This window comes from Myotis lucifugus, unplaced genomic scaffold (genome assembly GCF_000147115.1).
Source record: "Myotis lucifugus unplaced genomic scaffold, Myoluc2.0 scaffold_5, whole genome shotgun sequence".
In the NCBI taxonomy this organism is placed as follows: domain Eukaryota; kingdom Metazoa; phylum Chordata; class Mammalia; order Chiroptera; family Vespertilionidae; genus Myotis; species Myotis lucifugus.
The window spans coordinates 246,299-268,736 of record NW_005871053.1 but is presented as its reverse complement, the minus strand read 5'-3'; the positions used below and the strand labels follow the sequence as shown (position 1 = coordinate 268,736).

At 47.7% G+C, this 22,438-nt stretch overlaps 1 protein-coding gene across 11 annotated transcripts in view; it reads left to right on the top strand.

The window, feature by feature from the left end:
• The window catches only part of HDAC4 (histone deacetylase 4), a 166,788-nt gene that overhangs the window by 14,407 nt on the left and 129,943 nt on the right, over positions 1 to 22,438 (top strand). For all 11 annotated transcript variants that reach the window (XM_023743817.1, XM_023743822.1, XM_023743837.1 and 8 more), the window contains exon 2: positions 13,484 to 13,555. In XM_023743817.1, the coding sequence (XP_023599585.1) occupies positions 13,484 to 13,555 (72 nt within the window). The remainder of the gene's footprint in view (positions 1 to 13,483; positions 13,556 to 22,438) is intronic.

Below are 22,438 nucleotides of genomic sequence, written 5' to 3'. Positions count from 1 at the left end.
TCCTTTTTTGGACAAGCAGCTGAATTCGACCACTCTTGGTGTTGTGGTGTTGATGGGTTGTTTACATGTATTATTTGTTTGTACTTTTCTACTTTAATTGTAAATTTTTCAGCAGGAGGTTTTTTATTTTTATTTTCTTCTTCCCTGCGTCTCTCCCCTTTCCCTTCAACTTCCTCTTCTTCTGCCGTTGGCATCTCATGTGTCCTGGGATGTGGCTGTTTCCCATGAAAGCCATTTTCTTGACTTTCCTGGGATTCCAGGATTTCCCAAGCTCAGGTCTAGATTTTACCTTAATTTCTAGACTTAGGATTCCAGAACTGTTTAAGTGATGTGAATCTGGAGGCCACACTTGCATGGGCCAGGTTTAGGGCTTCAGTTTTTCATAGGAGACTCTTCCCAGCAACCCTCTGCCTCCATGGCCTGGTGGGAGGAGTTGTCCAGCCCCATTTTCATAGATCCAGGAGTCCTCCAGAGTTCTGCTCTTACGAAGGAGTCTCAGTGCAGCTCTCTGTCAGGACAAGTTCAATGGACATGCCTGCAGCTCACCCCAGGGCCGGTTCTAAGGACTCTGGGTCTCAGTACACTTGCTTAGAGAGCACCTCCTGTTGTTTTCTCCTCTGGTAGCAGGGTCTTCTCTATCTTACTTTTAAAATTGGGGTGGGATTTTATTTTACTTTATACTCACCATTTCTATATTCTTGTTTTGGGAAGTGAGGAGTCCTTATGGACTAAGTCTGGTAAGGTTCAGGAACCTCAGGTTGTGATAACTTTGTAAATTGTTCAGCTCTGTGTTGTGGACATGGGTAGGCCCTGTGTTTTCCCAGGTGTGAAATTGGTTTTTGCCACAGGTGTCCCTGTTAATTCAGTGTGTCAGCCAAGCAGCACAGACTCGACTACTCTCATTTTCAGTTCCTCTTTTCTTAGAGTTGAGTTAAAAGGCTGCCCTTCTTTCTCATTGTCTGTGGATATTTTAATGTAGATCAATCATAACTGAGTACCCACCTAAGGGTGCTCATTTTAATTACAGATTGCTTTCATGCCTAAACAGTTGGACATAATCTGTCTGTACTGGTATAATTGGTTATATAGATTAAGAAAGGCTGCTTTTTTTTTTTGGTGTAGTTTCTACAGATTTCCTTTGCTCCATTATTCTTCTACTCATTGTCACAAACGAATACACTGGGACATGATTGAATTTCATCTGATTTGAATATTGAAAAATATGAAATGAATGTGTTCCAATAATTATGATATCTCATGAGAAGCTGAAGACATGTCACCAATTCAGGTAGTCTGCAAAGCAGGTGACTTTGGGATAAAAATGTCATCAGGCTTCCACTCTGCTCCATGCAGTACCAGGTGCACAGGACTCTTGCTGGGAGGCAAGGGTGTAGGGGCTGAGCCAGGGAACATCAAGCCAGGTTTGCTTATAGAGAACAGTTTGGAAAGTGAGAGTGCACATGTTTATGTGGAGAGCAGGGGAGAAATGATTTTATTTCTACTTCTTAATTCAAAGATTACTCCATTACAAAACAGGCGATAAGGAGAAATAGCCTATATGTACATATATATATATATATATATATATATATATATATATATGAAGGTTCAAAATTTGGAAAGGTTGTTTGCTGTTTAATAAGCCATCCTGGCTATTTGGAAATAGTCTACCACTCTCCGGCCTCGTCTGGGCCAGCCTGTCCTTTAGAGAAGAAGAAGTGAGGCCCAGTGCATGCATAGACCTGTTGGCCTGTCCCCAAGAAGGACTTGTGTGGGACATCAAAGCTTCCTGTTGTATTGCTCCTTCCTGTGTCTCTTGATTTTCCTTTAATTACTGCTGAAACCTGGGAAGTAACGCACCTGCTGTTGGGAGTGAAAGTCAGAGGACCCACATCCACACTTTGGTTTTCATGGCACATGGTCCTGTGAGCTAGGTGTCAGGTGGGGGGCTCACTCAGTGGCCTGATTTAATCCTTTTGATCCTGTGAGGTGGACATGTCACCCATTTTACAGATGTGGAAAATGAGGCCAGGTCATTTATGTGAGGTCAGGGACAATTAGGAGTGGTTCTGGGCTCTGGCACTCACAGCTGAACCTCGGTGCCACCAGCTGCAGGTGCTGGACTCCTGAGTAGTCATGTGGAAGCCACAGGCTGAAAGAGTCAAAAGGACAGAAATTCATATCCTGTCACCGACATTAGCGTAGTTAACATCTAACAGCAAATTGCTGCTCCTGCCAGTAGCTCTATTTTTAGAAGGTTAAAATAGAACATGATACAGTGTAATCACTGTATTTTTAGAAACTGAAGTTAGCATTGTATAAAAGTGGTTATAAAAGGAATAATGATCAGGTTTAGAGAGTCTGATTTGGGGGAAGCTGTGATCTGTAGAGTACATCCACACTGTGTGTAATGAAAATGTAAGAGTGACTTTTGCAGATTGCAGGCCTTTTCTGAGTAGTACTCAGGAAAGCTAGCTTTTTTGGAGGGAGGGGTGTGCCATGGAATTCTTGAGAAATAATGGTGATAAAGTGACCTTGAGCACACATGCAAGCTTCTGAGCACTTAGCATTGGGCACAGAGGGAGCACACAGTCTGGGCTCTAAGGAGGTGCCTGTGTGAAGCAGGTTGCAGTATCATCATGCACACATCATGCCTGGGAGGCTGGAAGTCTCCCCGCCAAGTCTGCTAAAATGCTAACAGCTGTGGCATTTGGGTAATGTGACTTGTATGTCCCCTCTCTTCTTAAAATAAAAAGATATATTTAAAAATTTTAACAGAATAGATATAACTTTAAAAATAATATGCTGTGCCCTGACCGGTTTGGCTCAGTGGATAGAGTGTCAGCCTGCGGACTGAAGGGTCCCAGGTTCGATTCCGGCCAAGGGCATGTACCTCGGTTGCAGACACATTCCCAGTAGGGGCTGTGCAGGAGGCAGCTGATCGATGTTTGTCTCTCATCGATGTTTCTAAGTCTCTATCTCTCTCCCTTCCTCTCTGTAAAAAATCAATAAAATATATTAAAAAAAATAATAATAATATGCTGTATATTATTAGGCAATACAAAAATAAAGAAAGGAAACTAGAAATGATTTAAAGCTTCTGAAACAGAAGCTGCCCCTGTTGAAAGCCCTCCTTTCTGCTGGACTCTGCGTGGCTCTGGCTCTGGGGGCGAGCGGCGGGGCTCTTCAGACTGTTTGGCTGCACTTCTCTCTGCCTCAGGGCTGTAGGTGAACCCTGAGGTGCGTGGTGGAGGTCCTGGCAGAGGAAGTTCTTCCCACGACCCAGGTCTGGCAGCTCATCTCCTAGTGCAGTGGTTCTCAACCTTCCTAATGCCACGACCCTTTAATACAGTTCCTCATGTTGTGGTGACCCCCAACCATAAAATTATTTTCGTTGCTACTTTATAACTGTAATTTCGCTACTGTTATGAATCATAATGTAAATATCTGATATGCGGGATGTATTTAGGCGACCCCTGTGAAAGGGTCGTTCGACCCCCAAAGGGGTCGTGACCCACAGGTTGAGAACCCCTGTCCTAGTGTAATTCATGGGATGTCCTCTCTTATCTTTTTTTTGCCGAGACCTCTGGTAGCAGGGCCCTCCCGGACATGACAGTCCAGTGTAAGACTGCAGAAAGTGATCCTTCCTATCTGGGATGCGGGCAGGTGGATGGAGTATGATAGCTTCTAGGGAGGAAGCACTTTCCTAGACCCTTAAGGACTGGTTCCCTTGAAATTCACTTCCCCTGGGAAAGGTTGAGATGTCAGGAGAGCCCAGTGTCATGTGTCACTGCTGATGGTGAGCACTGAAACTCTCAGACTTCTGGGTGCTTCCCCACCAGTGAGACAGTACCTCGGTTCTGTACCTACTGTTCCTGCCCCTAGATGAGCTGCTGGAGGGAGACTCCAGCCCCTGACAGCCCCCAAGCAGCAGATGGGGACAAGTAGCCCCTGTGCGGAGCTGCCCTGGTAAGACACAAGGGAGGCCAGGCAGTTTTTGGGTCACACAGACATGCAATTTGTCCCATGGGCACAGTGTGGGGTTCATTGTCACCCTACTGGTTCTGGCGAGGCATTCCAGGGTCTTTGGGCACATCTTTGGGGCTGATACCTGGGTGCTGAGGATGAAATAGTGTTGTTATAGTACTTGCTTGTCTTCTCTAAGGTCTGTGGCCAGCCTGTGTCTCTGTTAGCACAGGGTTCCCAGAACCTGATGCCATGTGTCTGGAGCACACTTGGCTCCTGACAGCATGTGTCAGAAACATGAAATTAAATCAGGGCATTTGATTGAACCAGGGGACATCTATGCACCATAACAGGAAATGTGTGGCAACTGCGATGTGGCAGGTGCTGCCACTACGGGAGGTGCTCCAGATGAGGCTGCCGTCTGGAGCAGTGACCTTCCCCGTGCACGGTGCCTGTGGGAAGGGAAACTAGTCTGCATCGGGGAGGAGGTGAAATCAGCACAAGGCACCGACCACATAGGTGAAACACACTCTCACCTCTGGGTGCTTTGTGCACTTGTTTCCTGGCAAGATTTCTGGGTGGAGTGTATTCCATTTAATATTAAGTTCCCTCTTTTTCTCTTAGCAGCTCAGCTGCAGAGATTGATACATATTTTGAAGGTGAGGCCCCACCCAGGCTGGGCATCTGGGCAGTGGGAGTGAGGGCAGCAGTGAAGAGTGAGTTAAGGGGTGGGCGGGGAGCAGTGGCAGGGCCTATAAACTGGCAAAATGAGTGGAATAGCTAAACTGAAATACATACTATCTTGAATTTTGAACCATTGATAAATCTTGAACATTTTTTGTAATTTTTTTCCTGAGAAAGTCATAAAGTAACGAGAGGAGGTTTTAAGTTCCATTTACTCTTTCAGAATGAACAGGTCAGTGAGACCTGCCTTCTGGGTTCCCAGCCTTTCCCCAGCAAACACACCACCTCTATCTTCTCCTGGTTTTCATACCTGGGTGAATGTCTTTGTTCTGCAGACCCATGTGTCATCCACCCAGAAGTCCCAAAGGACTCACCTTTACAATAGAGCCCACATTGGACCACATCTCCCAGCTCCATGGAGAGCATTCTCATCCTTACCTGGACCATGGAAACAGCCTTCACTCTTCTTTCTGCTTCCATTCTCCCTCTCTCCCCCAGCCCTGGGTCATGCTCTTTGTGGCAGCAGAAAGGAGCCTTCAGGATCAGTGGCCAGCCCGGGTCCTCTCACACTGTTCTGGCTCCTTGGCTCCTTCTACTGGATTCCACAGCACTTGCTCTTCAGGGCCTTCCCCTTGCTGTCCCTGCCTATGACACTCTTGCTCAGGTGGTTTAGATGGCTCCTTCTTGCATGTCTTTCAGGTGTCTGATCAGATGTCACCTCTTCACAGGGCTCCCTCAATCACTTTATCTAAAGGAATGATCCCCAATCACATCCTACCCCCATGATTTCTACTCCCAGCATGAAACCACACAGTTTGCTAAGTGTGTGTGTCATGTTTTCACCAGTGGAAGATTAGGGTGCCAGTCTTTACCCCCAGAATTATGACAGTCACTCAATAACCAGTTCAGTAACATTTGTTGAATGAATGAATGATGTGAATTTGTAGGTAGAGTTGGCAGTATGGAGAGATAGACCTGCAGAGTTGGTCTGACCTTGATCATAATGACCTTCACCATGCCTCTTGCTAACTTTTTCATCTTTAAAATGGGGGCAATAATAGTACTTATACCATTTGTTTCCCTGGTGAGTACTAAGCACGCTATAACAGGAATAAACTCTTAGACAAGTGCCTGACCCATAATAAGTGCCCAGTACCACTTAGCTGTTATTTCTGATTTAGAAAGTAAACTTTGTTGTTTTATTCTGGCAAGATATGGCCAGAATGTTAGTTTAGGAAAACTAAATATACTTTCAGTGACTTGGAGCAAATACTGTCCTAAAGAGTGCTAGGAGAGAAAGCCTTTTGACCCCAGGTGACTGTTGGCTGTTGCAACAGCATGGTATCAGCAGACATTTGCCAATGTGACCTCTGGGGCTGAGTGTCCCATGGGCTCCTGCTGCTGGCATTCAGCCTGGTGGCTTGAGGTCCCTCCGTGGCCGGCATGGTCGAGCATTTCCTGAGTGTGCTGGGTCTTGGTCACTTCTGAAATCTTGCATTAAAGGGAGAGGGCAGAGGCTCCTTTTTCTGTACGAAGGACAAGAATTGCCTCTGAGGCCAGTGTGGCTGGGGAAAGGGTGAGCAGGGTCCACACTCTGTTTCCATCTTGCCCGGCCTGCTGGGTTAGGGTGAAGCTTGACTGCTCTCTAGCCACACAGTTAGTATGCCTGTGTGGACTTGCTCCACATGGCTGTTTCTGGTTTATTGTTATGAATTAGGGACTCATTTCTCTTGAGCTGCTTATTAATATGTACCCATTTTCTGGCTTCCTATCACTTAACCACAAGCACCTGTGAGCTAATTTTTAATTCTCATGGAAGTGGCTCATCCATCACGTGGAGGTAGTGCGACTCACATTTTCAGGAGATGCTGTGCCCCATCAGATGCCTTGGCCTTGGCCTACATTCTGTGTCCAGGCAGGATAGAGCAGTAGCATCACCGATGTGTGGGGGAGTGGAGAGGAGCTAATTTCGTGCCCTGCTCTTTATAGTATGTTCATTACACTGCTGGGCAGTTAAAAGGTGTTGGTTCAGAAAGCAGGACTCCTGCAGAACAGTGGTAGGTGCTAGGAAGGGTTTGCCTCCAGGTTTTCACAGACCCAGCTGTGAGCCTGAGCAGTGGGAGAAGGGGGTTATTCACAAGTAGATGTCAGAGCCGGCTTCAGTGTTGGTCTTATGACTTGACTTTGGACCTTGCTGATTTCGCCCTAGGGAACCTGTGCAGAGGACAATTCTGAACTTCAGTGAGCCCTGTACAGATTTGGGGTGCTTTTTTGTGGTACTGCTATGTGATTTCTCTTGTCTGCTATTTCTCATACAGACTCAGAAACCTACAGAGTTTATATCTGAAGTTACTGTCCCCTCCTACACCTCTAGTGCTCCAAAACAGCTTTGGAATGACTCACCCTATTCGGTTGTCCCCGTGGGGCAGATGGACGTCCTTTTAGGGGCTGGGACGGATCTGTTTTCAAAGGTGACTGGACATTCTCTCCAGATTTGTCTATATCTCTTGTTAATAGTTGAGCTGGGCTGGGCCACTCAGTGAGAGCAGCTGAGAACGGTGGGTCTCCATGTTGTCTCACTCAGGGAGGAAGGAGCATGACAGACTGGTCCCAGAGGATCAGCTGAAAGACGTGCTGAGAAGCTCCCTCCAGGAAACGTTGCCTCTGACCATAAAACAGAGCCAGCTTTGTCTGGCCTTCCAGAGCACTGCTGCCTGGACGCCAGCAATGCCCACCCGCCAAGCTGTTGACTCTGCTCAATCCTTGGTGTCCAAGCCCTGTTACTCTCTGGCTCAGTGTTATCCAGTTCTGTGGGGACAGGACAGACCCCACTGTGCCCTCAGACCGCTCTACCGATGTTCCTCCTTGCGGCCTGTGCCTTGAGCTGTTCTTTCCCCATTACCGAAGCTTTCTGGTTTATGGATTGTATCTCAAATAGGTGTGGGTGAGGTAGCCTTTTCACTTTTGGAATTTTCCCAAAGAAAATTCCCAAGTAACCAGCTGTGATCTCCCTTCTGTGAAAATTCCCAAGTAACCAGCTGTGATCTCCCTTGCCTGTGGTATCTTCTTCACTGAGAGCCAGCCTTTCTGCTCGTTGCCCCAGTGCTCTGCTGGGGCACTTGGACACTTGGCCCTGTCTGCCCTGACTGAGCCTCAGGTAATGACACAGGAAACCTTGCTGGGTGTGACAGAAGCAGAGCAGGTGCCTGGGGAGGTCAGCCGCTGCATCATTCCATCCCCATGTGCCAGTGAAAGGGAAGATACAAAACTTTAGATGACAGTGTGATAAAACATCTTTGCAACCTCCAGGTAGGGCAAATTTTCTTGAACTTGACATAAAAAACAAGCTTTAACAGAAAATTGATACCTGTGGTCTTAAATAAAGAGAAGCCATCATTTTGGAGGTGATATCTGCAGTGTATAATTAACAGAGGATTCCTCTGAAACAGTAAGAGAAAGACAACCCAATTAACAACAACAACAAAAAATGGACGAAAGACTTGAATTCAGATTACCAGTAAGCATGTAGAAAGATGCTTGGTCTCCTTGTCATCCCAGAGGCAAAATTAACTTCAGATGCCTCTTCCTCCCCTCCTGGGTGGGACTGGGTAGTGTATGGGGGCTGTTCCCCATAATTTCCCCCCCATCCCATCTCTCACAGGTAACACCTGTGTGTGTCTCATGGACTGCCTTTATTGGTCCAAGAAACATAATGTTCTTGTTGGCAGTAAAATGCAGATGCTCTGTAATTATCTATAATAATAAAAGCGTAATATGCTTAGATTGGACAGCCGAACAACCTTTGGGACATCCTTCTGGACGACCTTCCGGACAAAGCCTGGGTTGCGAGGGCCGAGGCAAGCTGCCACGGCTGTGAGGGCCTAGGCAAGCCTCTGTGGCTGTGAGGGCCAAGCCCCTTGCAGGAGTTTCATGCATCAGGCCTCTAGTATAATTTATACTTCTATCATGAAAGGGGTGGGGCCACCTTCTTCTTCAGTGTCTGAAGGTTTTGCTTTGGCTTTTTCATCCCATAGATTATGTGGGAGTTGTCACAGAAATTGCTTCGGTCCACATTATTTGAGTCCCCGCTGGTTGACCATGCCTGGTCTGACCCGAATGCCCATGCCCTTCAGGAGGGGGCAGTTGAGTTGTCCCTGGGCGGGCAGCTGTGCAGGTTTCACAGTGCAGCTGGGGCCAGCCTCCCTGGGCCGGTATCTCTGGCACTTGCCCAACTTTGTCAGTGGGTTCCATTGAAGGCCCTGTGAACTCTTTCTGTTCTTTAGAAATTTTGGAAACTTGGACCTGAAAAGTGAAAGAGGGCATGAATCATAACTGGTATGTGCTTTCATCCCTCCCAACCCCTTTCTTCTCTCTTTTTTTCCTAGTGTTGTCTATCTTTTCCTGCTTTCTTCCTCTTTAGCACAGGTTCCTGGGGTGGAGGAGTCAGCTGTTCCTGAAGCCCTAAGTTGCTGGTACAGGTCCTGGTGAGTGAGCTTTTGCCCCAGATCCAGTTCAGGCTTGGGACTGGTCTAGATGAGACCATGCTGGGTTCTGGGGGTGCCAACTGCATGATCTTGGGCACAGAGCTCAGCCCTGCTGGGCCCTTTCCCCATGAGTAAAGGGTGGGAGCAGGCCAGGTGAGTTGAGAGTGATGTTCCTTTGGCTCCAAAGGCCACGATTCCTGTTAGAGACGTCGGTGCTTATCACTCAAGGTAGAGTTCTGAAAGCCATCTGTGCTGCCCCTGGGGATGACACTGAGTTACAGCAGACAGTTATTTTTAAGCTAGAACCTGTAATATTGAAACAGACCCTGCTGTTTCTTTGTGAGTGTGGTCCTGTCAGCTCCCGGTGCACACGTGCTCTTTGCGCACCCATGGTGAATCACATTGTGAGGGGACTTGGAGGACATGCATGCTCCCCACTTCTGTTTTCTGCATGTGCGCTCCTCTTTCAGCTCCGTGAGCTAATTAAGTAGCCATTTGCAGACATGAAATACCACAGTCCCATCCAATGGGTTTCCAGATTAGATTCTCCCATGGAGGCAGACCAGGGAGAAAACCTGCCTGCAGTGGGTGTTTCAGGGTCCAAGAGGAAGTAGGACTTTGATTGCTTTCTTCCTGTTAAATGTTAGGTTCTTACCGCTGCTTCCTCCTAAAGCTTAGAACTTTCAGCAAAGGACGTAAATATGGAAATTATGCCTAATCCTCATTTCAGCTCACTCTGAAACGTGCTGTCTGAAGCAACCTGCGTGGGCTCGTGGACCAGTGTGTCTCCATGGACACTGGCCTGTACCTGTGTGGTTGTATTCCCACTGTTTGCTGTTTCTTCCTGGCAAAGTGTGTGTTTTGCCTTTTGGCTACCTGGTTACTTGCTGGCAATGCACTTAGATCTGGGTTCTGAACTGTCATCTCAGCCTTTGCAGCCTCTGCCCCTCAAATGTGGTTTCTGCTTTGTCCCAGGATTTGGTCCCAGCTGCACATCCTGAAGTCTCTTTCATGGGAACTGAGATATGGAACTGGATTTGTCAGGCCTTTGCTTGGATATGTCACCGGCTCTGGTCCCTGTGCTGCTTCACTCCAACTTTCTTGTCTTACTACTATGGCGTTTGTGTGGCACATCACTTGCACACATAGGGTGCTGCTGCAAGTATTACATGGAGTTGGGACGTCTTTTCTTTGTAATTAGATTTGAATCCTCCAAGACTAGGGGAGGACCGACATGCCTCTGTGTTCCCAAGCCGAGTCTTTGCCATGTGATCAGGTTCTTACCAACCACATGCCCGGGTCACACACCCAGGACTCAGTCTGGGCACCTGAACCAGGTAATTGCAGGACTCTGGGGCCAGTATTGGAGGCGGTGGTGCTTGTCTGTGTCTCGTGTCCCAATGTCCAGTCTGTTCTTGGTGGCCCTCATTGTTTGCTTCTGCTCAGAGACATCTCCCAGGCACTCTGTGCTGTTGAGTTCCATGAGGCCTGCCTATCAGGTCTGTCACTTGCCTTCTTTGAAAGCACCTGTTTTTGGCTTTTTGTCTCCCTCCTTTAGTGATGAGGTTACAGCTTCTGCTTATGGTGTCCTGCTGAATGAGTGACTTGGGAGGAGCTGAGGGAAGGATGTTTAGCTGTCAAGGGCTCATGCTGCTGCCCTGCCTTCTGCTGCAAGTGTCTGGTGACAGGCCTCTCTGCTTGCCCCTCTGCAGTGCCTGTGTGTTTAGACCCTCCTGCTGTTCGTAGGCAGTTTCACACAGTAGCTCCTTTCTGGAGAGGCAGGGCACCTTAATAGTAACCTAACGCTAGCCTAGAACACCTTCCTACTAGATCTAAGTCAGACTTTATTCCACAAGGATGTGGAACAGTCAGGGTTAGGGCTTGAGTGTACAGGTTGCCTCGATGTCAGCCAGCCCAGCCTGTCTGTGTATTGAGCACAGGCACAGTCCCTCTCCCTGACACCATGCGCTGTGCTCAGCTTCAGAAACTTTGTGGCCCATGCGCAGAAGTCGGTATTTTGTGGAAGAGCCACGCTCAAGGGGCCAAAGAGCCGCATGTGGCTCACGAGCCGTGATTTGCCGAGCCTCAGTTTGCCGACCACTGCCCTAGGCCAATGCCCGGAAATGTGGTGGGTGAGCCAAGACTCAGCCCAGCCATACAGTGATTTAAACTACACGGTGAAGCTTTTGAATACTCTGATACTGCGTGCCTTTAACTTACACTTGGGATTGATTGCATGGAGATTTAATGCATCTTCCAGCTTTAGTGTGGGTGGAGGAACGTATTATTAGGCATCATTTATTCATGTGGCGAGCATTGAGATCTTTAGGCCTGGGGCAGAGAGTAGCTTCATCCCGCATCGTGGAAGGTCTGTACTGAGCTGGATGCTGCCCTGAGCAATGGACCGCAGTGTGAAATGAGGACATTGGCTGGCGTCTGGGTGTCTTAACTGCTTCTGGTTTTAGCGTTTCACTCAGATGGAAGCTGAGGGTGGACATTGAGGAGTTGAGTGGAGGAGGATGGTTTAGGGATGTGTATTGGCTGGTGGAGCCAGAGAGAACAGCCCTTGTTTTCTCAGAGCCCAGCTGTGGAGCCCTGTACAGGTGGTACCCCCCAGCACCTGCTCTGACCCCGCCCATCCAGGAGCTGCAGCTGGACAGGCTTTCAGAAGTGCCTTTTGGTGTTTCTGAAGTGTTCACAGTGGGTTAAAAGTCAGAATATGTATATACTTTCCTGAATTTTTCAGTTTTTAAAATGAATCACTCCATTTATAAATGAAATCAATTTCACCTACTTCTTTTCAGGAGAAAGGTTTGAGACCCATTTCTCATCACTGTCTCGAGGTGTCCGTGTGAGTGGCAATAAAGGTGCTCACAGCCTTAGGTTTACAGTTCTGTGGTCAGGCCAGCTCGGGGTGGTTGTGCTCCAGGAGAAAAGCCTCAGTAGTTGGGCCTGGTGGCCTCAGTGGTCTGCCTTCATCCTTCTCTTGACTCAGGGAGTATGGACTGTCTTAACCCTCTAATATGCTGTTTTCTTATAACTATTGTGGTACCTTCACATGGCCAGAATTGGGGAGGGGGTGCTGACTGTGGGAGAGACTACAAATACCAGCATTTGGTTCTCTGAGCTGCCCAGGAACTGCTGTCCCTGCGGGTGCACAGTCAGAGCTGCTCCATCCCTCTCCCGTGGTGCAGTGCTGAGGGGCTCATGCAGGCCATAACAGAGGGCAATTTGGGGGCCTCACATGCCTTGCCCCCTTCCTCAGATGGTCTTCAGCTCTTGGGAGCACCTTTTTAGACCTTCTTGGGTCACTAATTTTGTCCTTAGATTTTTAACATCTCCAAAGACACACATGGGAGTTGTATAACACAAAATGTGAAGGCTGCACAAAATGTTACCCATTTTGGATACAAAGCAAGGTTTTATGACAGAGTCAGTAGACCTGAAGTTATTTGTTTTTGTCACGATTGAAAGTCTGCCTAAGGGACCTGATGGCTGCTCTATGCAACTTGTGTTTTCTCCCTTAAGTTGGTAAGGAAAGTACCTTCCATACCGTCATGGATAAGGACATGCCTCTCACGCAGGCCATTTGACACACTTGTCAGGAGCTAATTTTAAAGAAGCGTGATTCCTGGAAGTTTTGCCAGTTTTCTTTCTTTTCTCTCTGAGACAATGTGGAAAGTCTCAGGCTGTCTACATGGGTGGTGGACAGTCTCTGGACCCAGCTCCGCAGTAGCCGGAACACATAGACACCATTCCTAAAGACAGTCCAAGTCTAAAAGGGGATGCAACAGAAACCATCTCTTAAATATTGTCAGTTCCTGGCCAGGTATTTTTCTAAAAGGTTTGTGTCTTCGTCTGTTTCCTTGATTGTCCCACCCACATACCCACCGCTGCTTTAAGCTAAGCTGCCTCCTGGGGGCTGTTTCCCTCAATAGGCAGGCCATTTGTTAGTGATGGGCAAGAATGAGTAGCTCTTCTGTTGTTATTGTCTTTATGCTTGTGGTCTCTGCAGGAAGGCTGACTTCTGATAAACACAAGTAGGTATAATGTGGTTGCTGATGAAGTAAACCAAACAGCTAAGCCAGATTTTTGGCCAGAAATTGGTGTTTGTCAGTTTGGTAGCTTCACTTGGGGACTATTTTGGTTATTCTACCGAGGGTCTTTTATTTCCCGAGTCAGCAAATGAAAATGACCCATGATGGAATTAAATCCGTCATCTCTAAAGTAAGAAGGACACATACATTATCATTGTTTTCGAGGATTTGCTTCGTGGAGGTTCTGAATGTAAAGTGTTCTCATTGAAATTCAAGCAGTTTCTGAAGCCAAACACTTTCTCTGTCCTGCAGATGGACTTTCTGGCCGAGACCAGCCCGTGGAGCTGCTAAACCCGGCCCGTGTGAACCACATGTCCAGCACCGGTAAGTCAGCGCTCCCAGTCCTGGGGCCCGGCTCACCTGAAGTCTATTTTGAGGCTCCACTTTCCTGGGAGAGCACGGAGAGAAAGGAGTGGAGTTACCAGCTCTGTGAAGCTGGGGGACTTTTTTTCTGGGGTAAAATAGGCTGCCCATCCTGGGAATGAAATGGGCACTGACTGGATGTTACTTGAGTGGCAGAGATGGGCCATCCTCTCTGCTGAAGTGCCAGAGGCTGTGTCTGAGCTGGAGCTGGGGCCAGAAGTTCCATGCCAGGGGAGGCCACAGGGCCACTGGCGGTGACCGTGGCCCCAGCCTTTCTAGAGGTGAACTGAGTCCATGACATTGTTTCCTAAGCCCTTTTGATTTCCTTTTTTTTTTTTTTTTTTTTACAAAAAAGCTTCAACTGTGATTATAAATCTTTCAGTCCATATATGATATTTCTAAATTGTATGCTTTCAGCAAAGTTTCCCAAGTTTACATGGCCGTGGAAATTTTTTTCTTTCCTTTTTCTGTAAAACATCTCTCCCCGTGTGGTGTCCTGCAGGGTTTCAGCTCAGAGTGGGTACTGTTTGTTCTTCACAGGCCACTTGGCCTTACTGAAAAGAAAACTAACCTACTGAAGTCCTGGGGTGTGAGTGAGCTATTGTCGCTCCGTCATGTACATGCTCAGCCAGGGCTTTGAGGGCAGTGCTGCTGGACCCTTGCCCTCACCATGTCCTGAAGGCCTCTGTCTCTGTGGTTTTTGCTCTGTGGCTCCTCCTGGACCCAGGCTTCCTGTGGCCCCTCTGCACACTCCCTCTGTGAGCAGGACTGGCTGGGACAGGGAGGTGGCAGACCCTTCCTTGGCCCTGGCCCCCATCAGAACCACACATTCACGGCCTCATCTTCCCCAGACCCCTGAAAAAGAAGGCAAAGCTTGCAGCAAGGCTGGGAGTGTCAAAGGAGAGGTTTCTTTCTGTGCAGGGCGGTGCTGAGGTCTGCCAAGGCTCGCCGTTGGCCTTTCCTCGAGCACAGACCTAGGCTGTTTCTCTGTAGTGCTCCTCGAAGGCGCTTGTTCCAGGGCACAGCGCTCGGGCCCTGCAGGGGTGCTGGTCTCCTCTCTTCTATACTCCCATCTGTATCCTCCCCACCTACCAAGCAGTGTACTTTTTACCTCAGGACCTGGGGTGGGAGGTACTTTCAGATGGCTGATGAAGATGCTCGCTTTAGCAATGCTGATTCCCACTCTCTGTGTTTCCTTTGTTTAAACACTGAGTCCTTGTGCACTTGGGCATTTTGAGACAACTTCCTGGTGCCCACCAGGTGTGGGAGGGAGGAAGCTTTTCAGTGGCTGTACAGACCATGAGAAGGTGGTAAATGTGGGTCGTGTTCATGTGAGCCGGAAGAGATGGCTTCAAATGGACCTTCTGGTTTGGGAAGCAGTCCCGCTGGCTGAGATCTGATGTGGGGCCAACTCCCACTTCCTGTGGAGACAGACCTTGGACTTCAGTTTGTGCAGAGGGGTTAATTCTCATTCTTCCCCTTCCCCTTAACTTCTTATATGTGAATATCCTTCTGTTCCTATTGCTCTTTTTCCTTGTCTTATTAAACTTTTTAAATTATAAACTAGTGCTACCATAAAAGAGGGGAAACATACTAGTATAATCATGTGTGTACAACTGTATTATAACAGATATCCGATTATTATTACTTTTAAGATAGCATCTATTTCCTGGGTTTTGAAGAAGTGAATGGCACGTCATGGGCAAGGCTACACTCTTTCTCCCTTCCCAGAGGTCGTTTGTTGTTTTCCTTCTCGGTGGGGACTTGGGGCACAGACATGGTGGCTGGGTGGGTGTCCTGTGGAAGCCAGGTCATCAGCTCAGAGTTAGGTGGGGAGAGATGCTGAGTTTGGGGATAAGAGAAGGTGACAGATGGTCACCTACGAGAGCTGACATGTTCGGGATTACGTGCCACCTGTGTCGTGTGCTGGGATTATAGGGGACTTAAAAACAGTTAAGTCATTTGTTTCTGAATCATATTTTTTTTTAAGTAAAATACATTTTTTCTTAATTATAAAAGTAACCATGTTTATAATAGAAAAGAGTAATTATACCGAATGTGTGGGATGTTGGTTTCTAGAACGGGAAGACAAGCTTGAGACAGTGTAGACACTCACCAGTCTGATTGAGTGAGGGGTTCCAGGAGGAGGCTGGGCTGTCCAGGACACTGTGGAGGAGAACAGAGCCTCAGTGGCAGCAGGATGCATACCAGAGGCGCTGCTGTAACCAGACAGCAGGCTGGAGGTTCCATCCATCCTTTCACTGATCCTTACAGCAGCTTTGCTGGAAGGAAGGCGGGCTCCTTCCAGGCACATAAAGTATGGGGCAGGGACCCATCTCTGCTTTCCAGGTGTGCTTCTGGTGAAAGACAGCTTAGAACATGGTCTGAGCCTTGGCACCAGAAGGGGACGTGGTGGCTGACTCTCGGATGGGCTGCACCAGAGAAGAGTATCTTGTGCAGATTGCTCAGGTCCAACACGGAGGTCCAGTGCCCTCCACACATGTTCCCGCTAACTCCTGCTCCTGTCAGAGTTCAAGCTCTAAAACGAAGGTGGAATTTTTAAAAGAAAATTCTGGAATCTCAAAGAAACTCTAGAGAACTTATCCAAACTAATTTTTAAAAAAGTGAGGTTTGGCTTTAGCCATGGATTCCCAAATCTTACAGGGTATTTGACCACCACTCTGTCAAAGGGGTTATTGAATTTGTTGACATTCCTGTTGAGTTTTGGAACAGGAACTGTTTGAGGTTAGCTGGCTTCAGGAGCCTTTGTCGCCTCCCAGGCATGTTTTGCTGTTGTTTGGTTTGCTGAGGGGCCTGCACACAGGTACAGATAGGAGACCTGTGGCCTCAGGGAAAGCTTGGACAATCTTCCTCCATTGGCCCTGGAAGCTATTAATATACCTAGTAAACAGATGCCCTAGGGACAGAACCTTAGCTGGAATGCTTCTCACTTGATACTCCTGGGGTTCTGAATGGGGAACAGTAGAGGATTAATGACCACCTTTGGTAGCTTCTAAGGGCTTCTCCTGCTGAATTACTGGGCAGGGGTGGTGGGAAGGAGAGAGCTCTCTCTGGTTTCCTCGTTTTGGTGCCAGGCTTGACTCCCTGAGCTGTCATCTTCTAGCTGAAGGAACTGTCACTCAGTAAAGAGCTTCATGCAGTGGGGGCTTTTGGGCACACAGTAGGAGGCTTGCAGGTGAGGTGAACAAACAGTACACGTCTGCAGACTGAATGAGCATGTGCACCAGGGTGACAGGTTGTCTGTGGTGCTTTCCTGTCTGCTCATGTGTTTTAAATTTTGGAGTAAAAATGAAACACAGAACAAAAAGATATCAAAGTAAAATCTAGCCGTCTGAAAAACTGGAAAACAGTTCACACAGTTTGATTTACTTAAACGAATGTTGATAATGTTCCCCTTCCCTCCACTGGGTTTGCCGGAGGGGCTCTGTGAGCAGCCATGACTTATAGACTGGTTTATGAGTGTGTAGCGCACATACTGTAAAACCTGAGTGTAATTATAACTTTGTCTGTGGAGGGTGCGTTCATGAGTTTTTGGAAATGGCCTCATTCACTTTGGGGAACAGGTGAACTTATGGGCAAGGACAGCTCTAGACCAGAGGGCCCGGTTCATTGGGTGTGGTGCTGAGGAACCCTCAGATCCCAATTTCCCCTCACCATTGAAGGTTCATCACCACTCAGGGTCTGTAAAAGGTGTGACCTTTCGAGCCTACGCGTGTCAAACACCTCTTGCCTGGCCCTTCCTCCTGATCGAGAGCTCCTACGGGCAGTTGCTGTGTCTGGAAGCGCTGTGGTGCCAAGAGCAGTCTCTCTCCTGTGGCACAAAGATAAACTATATCTTTCTGCCCCATTTCTCCCCACCTAGCTCCATTGGGGAATGCTCCATTTCTCCCCACATACACCCCCACCCTTGGTCTGTGAGTGAAGGGTCAGGGTTGGGCCTAGCTGAGCTGTGGCAAGGCCAGGGAGCCAGTAGACCTGGGGAAACAGGGTCCACCTGCCTCTGATTGGTTGCATGGCTTTGAGCAGGTGGCCTGTCCTCTGAGCCTGGGTGCCTCTCTAGCATCTGGTGGCTGCTCGGCCTGGCAGAGGCCTTAGGTGACCAGGAAGCAAAGCAGGTGTCTGTGGCTGTGCAAAGCTTTCCCCTCTTGTGTTTCTGGTGCCCTCTGATCTGCCCGTCCCAGCTGCTGGCCTTGCTGCTTTCTCCAGTGTGACTGTCTCTCCCCCCTTCTCTTCGCCAGCCCAGAAGCCTTTGTGATGACACCTAGGACTCACTATTTAAAATGAAGCAAACACTGGGCAGTGCAGGGAAGCCCAGCAACTACATAGTGCTTAGAGTTTTGTTGAGAGCCCCCCAGGAGGCTTCCGTCCACTTCTCTCTTCTCTCTCTGCTCTGTTCTGTGAAGTTACAGGCATGCTGCTTTCTTAGTCAAGCACCTGAACCTACTGAATAGTTAATGTAGATGTACCTACAGGCTAGAAACCCCCTTGTGTCTGCTGCCCAGGTGCAGGGCGTCATTCACTACCTGGACGTGACACCTGGCCGACTGCAGTCTTCCTCCTGATGGCTGCTCTCCTGGTGGACGGGCCAGCGAACAGGCCAAGGTGACTGCAGGTGGCGGGGATAGGTGTGTTTGCTGGGTGCCACCAGCTCTCAACCCAGTCCCTGTCCTTCGCTGAGGGGTGGTGACCTCAGCATAGTTGTGAAGTGAATGACATTTGCCCTCTGGCAGTGACCCTAAGGTCTGACCCAAAGGTCCTTTTAAGTCCTCTTGGGACATTTGAAAGTTCTACCTGATTATTAGGTGGAGGAAAGGATGTTTTGAATTCTGGTTTTTTTGTGCCTTACAAGTGCCCCCGATGGACAGAATGTGTCCAGGGGTGTGCAATGTTGTGACACCAATTGCGGGGAAAGTGTGCTTTTCCTTTTTATTTATCCCCTCTTTCGTTACCAGTGTTGTGTCCTACACTTTAGGGCTATGGGGTGTGCATGAAATGTCCCTGGAAGCAGCGACTCTGGAAATGAAGTCTAAATGTGTGTCCAGCCAGGAGCAGGGAGAGATGTTAACTCTTGTCCCTGTTCTCTTGGCATTGTCCAATTGAGACGATTTTCGTTTTCTGTGGTCATATTAACGTTTCAGTCACACCCACAACCTGCCATCTAGGAGGTTAAAGTGTCATCTTTTTGGAGAAGTTCCCTGTTTCTGAAGCCTTCCAGCAGTGGGTTCTGTTTGATGGTTGTTGTTTTTTAAATGAGATATTTAGAAGTGTTTTTTATCTGAAGGTATGAAGTTTTTCAAGTAATCTTTTTGCTATTGAATTATAGTTCACTATATTATGGTTGGGAGTGACTAAGCCTTTGAATTTGTTGAGACTTGCTTTGTGGCCATTTTTTATGAATCTTCATCATGTGTGTGAGTGAGTTGAGTTCTCCAGTTTAATGCTGGGTCCTAAATATGCTCATTAATTCATTCATTGTTGTAGTAAATCATGCAGAACATCAGATGTGAGAAGGTGATAAGGGCTATGGAGAAAAAAGCAACTGGGACAGATGGAATTCTTGTGTGGTCCGTTCCTGAGATTTTAAATGAAGTGGCCAAGGGAGGCCTCACTGTTGATCCACCAGGCTCATTCGTTCATTCCTTTCTCCAGTCATTCCTTCACCCAGTCATTCATTCATTCATTCACTCCGTCATTTATGGCAGTTGGGCCTTCTAGGTGCCAGTTACTGCCCTTGGCACACATAGACTTATGAATGAAACATCCCCATGTTTGTGGAGCTCATGTTGTACCAGGGGAAGAGGACATTGAACAAATACAATTAGTAAACTGTGGCAAGGAAGCAGGGTTGGGGGAGCTGGCAGAGAAGGAGCTGTAGTTCGGGTCCGGCAGGGGCAAGGTGCCTGGGACAGTCAGGAGGCAGGAGAGGAGTATGGGCATGTGACTGGTGAATCCCTGCTCCAGGCTCTGGCTGGTCACAGAGGGACATGCAGGCCATCTTCAGCAATGAGACTTTTGCTGTGAGTGAAGGGTCACTCCCCTTTGAGTGAATGGGGAGCTCCTAGAGGTTCTGAGTGGAGTGACCCACCGGCCTTGTGCTACAGAGAATGACTGCTGGACACATGGGGCAGGGGAGGGACAGGAAGCCTGGTGGAGACAGTGGTGAGAACCACTGTGATTCTACACATGTTAGATAGGATTCACTGAGGCTGTAGGTAGGCTGGGAGGGAAACCCTCGGGCAGTGACTAGAATTTGAGATTGGAGCATCTGGAGGCGGAGTTGCCATGAATCACAGTGGAGAACATGGATGAAGCTGGCCTTGGGGGGAGGTGAGGGCTAGTGTTGGACATGTGGATTGTTGAAAAGTTATGCCCATTAGTGATGCTGAGTAGGCAGTTGTGAACATGAGCCCCAGCTTGGGAGGAGGGCCGAGGCAAGGGTCTTAACACTGGGAGTCGGTGGCATAAAAATGGTATGGAAATGAAATCTGCCAAGGAAACAGACCTCCATGCAACATCTATAAGGTAGACATTGTGTATAATTTTTTAAAAAAGATAATGATTAGAGTTACCAGAGTGTTTTCTACCAACTCATACTTTATAGAGTCTCACTGTTTCTCAGCAGAGGTATCTTGTCCGGATCTCTGTTTTGTGTGTCCACCTGTAGAAGCAGCCCCATACCTGAGGTGGGAGAGCTCAGCATCATAGCCCTGGATCACTGATAATTACGGTGGTGATGGCAATAAGGACAGCAATGGTCCCTCCAAGTGCTGCCTGCCCGGTATTCATTTAGCACTTTATGTTCTCCGTCCTTCCATTCTTCTTGAGGGGCCTGCAGGGTGGGTATCTGAGGCTGCTAGAGGCCAGGTAACTTTACCAAGCCTACACAGTGAATTTTAAACAAGTGTCCCAGGTGTTTCTTCTAGACTGAACCTAACCCCCGTTCCCCCACCCCAACACACATTGCAGTCCCGCATTTCCAACTGCCTGTTGGATTTTCCTACACCCCACCCCACCTCTACCTCCCCCCTGCCCTCCCCCCGCCCATGACCAACCAAGTTCTTGAAAGAAGCTGCTTTCCCTATTGGACATTTGAGGTCCAGCGGGGCAAGTTGGTTTCCAGAAAGCCCAGGTGGAATGCTTGTTGCTGGCCAGGAGGGCAGCCGCATCCCCACCCCGCACTGGAAGAGGCCAGCTTCCCAAGAAGTGCAGCGCTGCTTCAGGTTGGCCTCTTTGCTGCCCTGTCTTCTCTCTCCACCAAGTGGAAGAAACACCTTCTATTTTTAAATATTTCAGCTGTTACTATTAAGTAATATTGGTTCCTACTACAACCCAGCTGTTAGGTAAAATACATAACCAAACGTTTGGAGGTTGCTAAGAAGGAAATTCTGAAATCCATCTTTTGTATTATGTAAACTTGACCTTATGTAACTGAAGTGGCAAGGACAATTGCACAGGAGATTTGTGGCCTTCCTAGACCACTGGAACTATTTTAATTTTTAGATAATGTATTTTTATCCAGTGAGTTTAGGGCAATCAAAACGGCTTTCAGAGAGTAACTTAGAGGTGTGAGCACAGCTAAGCCCAGGTGAGGGGCTGCAGGAGTGGGAGCAGATGTTTCAGTGGGTGTGACCAGATTTAAATCCAGGGGTCAATACTTACTGGCTGCTGCCCTGGGCGAACTGCTAACAACTCACCAGCCTGGGTTTTCCCACCTGTGGTCTGTCTGGTCACCGCTTTCTGGGCTGTGAGGACTGAAGTCAGTAATACAGTGTAGCTCTTGTACGGAGTGCTGAGTAGTAGAATGTTAGGTTTCTTTTTATGCTTCTATCTTATTGCCTTTGCATTATAATTGTATAACATTAAAGTTCTTGTCCAGTAATACCTTATTTATAAAGGTATGATAGTAAAGTCCCACGTGGATTGCTCTATCTGTCACTTATTTCTGGAGGTCAGGCTCGTTTTTTAGTCAGCTGAGAACTTAGAGCAGGTTTCACCATTTTGGATTCTATTTATAGTTTCTGGGAAATACATTTGTGCACTTTTTGAAAGCCAAGTTCCCCACTGTGTGCCAGGATTTTATTACAGCTGTTGCTCAATTTGAGCTTGCAGATATTTCCAAAACACAGTGTTTCTTCTTAAGGCTTACAAAAAAATTAGAAACATTAAAAGGGTTTTAAAGAGCTTTAAGGGTGGTTCCGAACTCAGGAATGGGAGATCTAGCACTTGCTTCATCAGTCCATTCATGGTACAGGGTGCATGCAGATGACTCTGTCCCCTCAGATTGACCCTAGCATGTCCAGCCACACACAGGAGTGTTTGCTTCTATCTTATTGCCTTTGCATTGTAATTGTATAACATTAGAGTTCTTGTCCAGTAATACCTTATTTATAAAGGTATGATAGCAAAGTCCCACGTAATGCCATGACAACACCAGAGCTGTCCTGAAAGTGGGAGAATTAAAGTATGATGCTGCACGTGTCTCTGAGCTGGAGCTGCTGGGGTGGGGCAGCGTCCTGATGTCTTGTGTAGAGGGGCCTTGGAGCCCCTGGGGAACAGCTGTGCAGACCTACCTCTTTGCATCAGAAGTAACTATTTTCTATGGAATCGGATTTGGAACACGTTTTTGAGTAAAGCTTTCTACATAGTGTATACAGCATATTATTCTGATTTAAAAAACCATTTAAGTGGTCTGTTAAGAAAAGTTTTGTTTCTTAAAAGCCTGTATAACCAATAATTTCAGCTTGTCATTTAATAGGACTAAAAAAACAACAACTATGCACCAGAAGAGAATCAAACCAAGTAGTGTGGGTGGTGTGAAGATGG